General features: G+C 45.5%; 1 protein-coding gene across 4 annotated transcripts in view; it reads left to right on the top strand.

Annotated features, from left to right (window-relative positions):
• LOC134454246 (stAR-related lipid transfer protein 13-like) overlaps positions 1-5,000 on the top strand; it is a 206,165-nt gene that overhangs the window by 41,834 nt on the left and 159,331 nt on the right. The window contains exon 1 of one of the 4 annotated variants that reach the window (XM_063205138.1): positions 407-1,042. The exons of the other annotated variants lie outside the window; for them this stretch is intronic. Coding sequence (XP_063061208.1) covers positions 944-1,042 — 99 coding nt within the window. The 5' untranslated portion in view covers positions 407-943. Of the gene's footprint in view, positions 1-406; positions 1,043-5,000 lie in introns of those variants that run through there. 4 annotated transcript variants of the gene reach the window in all.

The raw sequence follows: 5,000 nt of genomic DNA, 5'->3' as shown, positions 1-5,000 counted from the left end.
TTTCTCTTGTGCTTTTCTTTTCCCTGTCTGCATGTCTGTCTGTCTGTCTGTTTCTCTCTCTCTCTGTACTCCCTTTCTGCCACTTGTGAGACCTGTGGAGTTTACTTGTCCATCTGGCCATGCTTATAGACCCACAGAAGAACACATGGGACATGGACATTACGAGTAGTAGTACTACCACTGCTACTGTTGCTGTCAACGACTGGCTGATGGACCATTGACACTACTAGTAGTATTGCTGTTACCAGTACTACTGTTGCTGTTATCGACTGGCTGATGGGACATAAACACTACTCGTAGTATTGCTGTTACTAGTACTACTGCTGCTGTTGCTGTTGCTGTTACCACCTGTTTGTCCTCATTGCAGGACATGGGAGCCGGACATTATTACTAGTAGTAGCCTATTACTGTTTAATAGTACTACTGTTGCTCAAAGGTCTGAAGCTCCTACTGTATGGACGGCCAGTTTCCCGGTGCTGGTGAGGTGCAGTCATCAGTAATCCAAGAAAAAAACAAGAAGAATCACTGCGCACTCACTGGTGGAGTACTACACTGTTGCTGTTTCTGTTACCATCTGGTCGTCCTCGTATAGGACATCGGACCTGGACATTACTAGTAGAAGTGCTACCACTGCTATTGGTTCTGTTACCATCTGGCTCTCATCATTGGAGGACGTTTGAACCTGGACACAACTAGTTGTGGCACTACTGTTGTTTTCCCTCGAGATCCTTCCTGATTCTGCTCTGTTCTGCTGTCATTGTAGCGTGACAACATTGACGCCTCATGGAGGCCATGTCTTCTGACCGACTCTTCTGCTTCTGCTGCTGCTGCTGCCGTCACGGCCACCAGTGCTGTTCCTAATAAAGAGCAGGACACCTGCGCTTGTTATTTCGGACCACAGGAGCCAAGCCACAAGGACTCCAACAGCACCACTACCACTTGTATGGACATGAGTGGCGTATCCGGCATCGAGGGCACTACGGGCACTGGAACATGCACAGGCATCGCCAGTTGGACCCGGACGCGACCCAAGAAGTGGGAGGTGAGAGGGAACACTGTACTGGTGTTTGGTTGGTGTGCTTGAGGTGAATGTGTGTGTGCTGATTAGTGGTGTTCATAATAATCAATATGTTTCGATGCATCGATCCTATGGCTGACATTCGATCATGGGGCATTCAGAATCAAAATCGAATCGCTGCCTTAAGACATCTGTATTGAATCGTATCGTCATGGAAGCTGTGATTTGCACCCCTAGTGCTGATGCACCAGGCTGATGCATCTGTTTGTGGATAACATTGTATTGTATCAACAGAAATGTCAGGATACCAGGTTACATCATGAATGTGCACGAAAAGTGGGCGGTGAGAGCACTGTAGCTTTTGCTTCTATTTCAGGTGTTTGTGGGAAACAGGTGGAGGTGGTGTCTGTGCCTTTTTGTCTTTTTTGAGCGTTTTGTTGGTGTGTAATGCCAAAGCGCAAGAGAGCACCCAAGAGCTTCAAGCCAGAAGTGGGTCGGATATGACATTTTGGGTCTAGCCTATTAGCCCTTAAAATGACATGTGAGGCAAAAAAACCCAACAGAAATGTTTTTTCGTGCGCACCAGAAATTTTCTCGCACAAGAAAGTTTCTAGTGGCCACAAGAAACCCTTGTTTTTTTTTCTTTACTCTCACATATCATTTTAAGGGCTTCGAGCATTTGTATCCCTCTCAAGATTCTCTTTCTCTCAAGAGGTCATGCTATCAAAGAAGTGCAGCAATGAGAAACTGGACGGGCAGTGCATGGCGGAGGTGGCTCAGGTGGTAGAGGAGCCTGTTCAGCAACCAGAGGGTTGCAGGTTCGAACCTCGCTCTGCCTGACCCCATTGATGTGTCTTTCAGCAAGATACTTAACCCCAAATTGCTCCTAGTGGCAGGGTGGTACCCTGTGTGGCAGTCACTGCCACCAGTGTGTGAATGGTTGAATGTGAGGCATACAATGTAAAGCGATTTGAGTGCTCGAAGGAGTGGAAAGGCGCTATACAAATGCTGTCCATTATCCATTAGCCTTCTTGTTTGAGCTTGATGGACCCTCGACTCTACAACCATTGGTACCCATAAACTCACTCGCAAATGAACAAATCCAGTTGCTCACACCTGCAGTATTTGGATTCTCATTCTGGTGTACTTGCTCTGAATATATGGTGTGTGATGCACCAGGCTCTTTACAAATAGACACAGTATGTAGAGTGTATGTAGAGAAGAAAGAAGGCTCTGCGCCACTAGCCGTGCTCAAATAAAGGCTTTTTAACATTTTTTGACTAGAGGAGTGCCTTGGACTCCCTTTTTTGATGAGACAATGTATGTACTGTATATTCACACAAATGTAAGGATAGAAGTTCAGCTCCTGGTTTGTTTTTGCTGTTGTTTCCACCCAGTTTTGGCATATCCACTCTTGTCCTTCTAAACACAGTTTGGCATTGTTGCTTGTTTTTTTATTCATCCATGCATGAATGTGGGCATCTATGGGAAAAAAATGGCAAAATTTGTGTGTGTGTGTGTGTGTGTGTGTGTGTGTGTGTGTGTGTGTGTGTGTGTGTGTGTGTGTGTGTGTGTGTGTGTGTGTGTGTGTGTGTGTGTGTGTGTGTGTTCGGGGCATGTAGCATATTTCACAGTCATGTGTGGTGAGAGTACTTTCTTCTCCACCAAATTCGTCTGTAGGCAGAGGGAGATACTTTAGCTGGAAGATTGCCTGTGTGTGTGTGTGTGTGTCCGTGCATGCGTGTGTGTGTGTAGCGTGCGTGTGTGTGCATGAGTTTGTATATCTGTGTGTATTTAATGGGCTTTCTGCATCATGGGGAGCCAATGAGATAGATTTTCACTCCTCTAATACAAACAGATTCACACAGTGGAATTTAATAACTGTATCATGGTTGACAGCAAGGGGTGTGTGTGTGCGTGTGTGTGTGCGTGCGTGTGTGCGTGCGTGTGTGCGTGCGTGTGTGCGTGCGTGTGTTTGCCTGGGCCTGTGGGTGCGTGCAGTTGTGGTCTGGAATCTGACTCTGTGGGTCTCCATTTAGAAATCGTTTTGTTTGGACTGAAGGCAAATTTCTGTCTCAACCAGTGAGGACATTATTTCTTCACAATAGTGAAATACTCCCTGGCAAGCCATAAGGAATGAATAGCCTAGACTGGTCTGAATACACTGGATATGTCCAACCATGAAATAATAAAAGAACCACAAAAGGGATTTCAAGTGTGTGAACTCCTCACTCTGAAAACTACAGTCAGCCTTTGTCTTGCACCTTTTCCTGGGATCGATGTGCACAATCTTCACTTTCAACTGAATCTTCCCTCTAAAAACTAAAGTAAACATCTGAATATCATGATTTGTTCCTCCTCTGCTCTGGACCCTGTTTCCTCGAAAGCATCGTTGCTAACCAGTTAGCAACTTACTAAGTTTCCAATGGGAAATTGTATTGCAACCAAGTAAGTTGCTAACTTAGTTAGCAACATTGTTGTTGAGAAACGCACCTCTACTCTGCTCTAGTGTGTCTATTAGTAGCCCCTCTCTAGTGCTAAATGTGCGTATGTCAGTTCCCTGTTTTCTGACACCTCTAATGGTATGGGAGGAATTCACCCGCCACAGAGCCTGCACTGAGTTGTGGTTTGAGACGTGTGTGTGTGTGTGTGTGTGTGTGTGTGTGTGTGTGTGTGTGTGTGTGTGTGTGTGTGTGTGTGTGTGTGTGTGTGTGTGTGTGTGTGTGTGTGTGTGTGTGTGTGTGTGTTTTTGTGTGTGTGTGTGCGTGCGTGCGTGCGTGCGTGCGTGCGTGTGTGTGTGTGTGTGTGTGCGTGTGTGTGTGTGTGTGTGTGTGTGTGTGTGCATGTGTGTTTGTTGTTTCATGTGTGTGTGTGTTGTGTGTGTGTGTGTGTGTGTGTGTGTGTGTGTGTGTGTGTGTGTCTGTGTGTGCGTGTGTATGCTTGTGTGTGTGTATGTTTGTTTCGTGTGTGTGTGTGTGTGCGTGCGTGTGTGTGCCCGTACGCGTGCGTGTGTGTGCGCACGGCTGGTCCCTCCTGCTACCTGGCCCCTTGTAAATAGTTGAGGTTTGCGTGGGGCTTAGTGCCAGGCATAGCGGCCTCGAGACCTAGATTAGCACCAGTCTTAGCACGACACCCCAAACACACGCACAGACACACTGTGTTCACTGTGGGGGAGAGACATCATGTTTTGGAGAGGGAGGCTCTTTGCACAACAACGCAGCATCAGGTGGAGCGTACACTGTATTCCCCAACAGTACTATGAACTAGAAAAGTTTACGCTGTAGTACTCAATATAGCAAAAATGTCCAGATGACATACACATTTTAGGTGTTCTCAACAGGTTTTCAGGTACCAATAAATGAACTCTGGTTGGCATTGTGTTTTTAAGTACAACTGACATCCTAACACAATGTCTTTGAGTTTGTAAATTGGAACTCTATCTGGCATATGAGTGGTTAGATGTCTTGACAACAGCTGAGGCGACCATGGAGTAGTGGTTAAACAGCTGGTCTTCAACCTCAAAGGTTGCAAGTTCAATCCCCAACATGGAGATAACCTTACCTACTTCCTAGAACATGGTATGGAAATGTTCAGATGGCCACCAGACCCATGACTACAGCTTTAATTAGCAATATTTTTCACATTTAATTTTGAGCGAAATTACAAAAGAAAAAGGCTTCGGTAAAGCAAGACAATGTTTGAGTTGCTGTGGTCTGGATAGGGGAATGGCCACAAGATCAGAGGATTGCAGGTTTGAATCCTGTATTACCAATAAAAAACACTCAAGTAGATATTTATTGTTTATTTCTCTCGAAACTGTGAAAGTTACAAATTCTTTAAATCATGTCAATTGGAACTATACAGTATCTGAGATATGAGACTATGGATGTCAGTGTGTTGTGCTTGGGCAGTCATGGACTAACAGTTAAGCAGTTGGCCTCAAAACATGATGGTTTCAAGTTCGATTCCCAGCACAGGATGT

Source organism: Engraulis encrasicolus, chromosome 8 (genome assembly GCF_034702125.1).
Source record: "Engraulis encrasicolus isolate BLACKSEA-1 chromosome 8, IST_EnEncr_1.0, whole genome shotgun sequence".
In the NCBI taxonomy this organism is placed as follows: Eukaryota; Metazoa; Chordata; class Actinopteri; order Clupeiformes; family Engraulidae; genus Engraulis; species Engraulis encrasicolus.
Note: the sequence above shows the minus strand (reverse complement) of the source record. Positions and strands in the feature narration are given on the sequence as shown.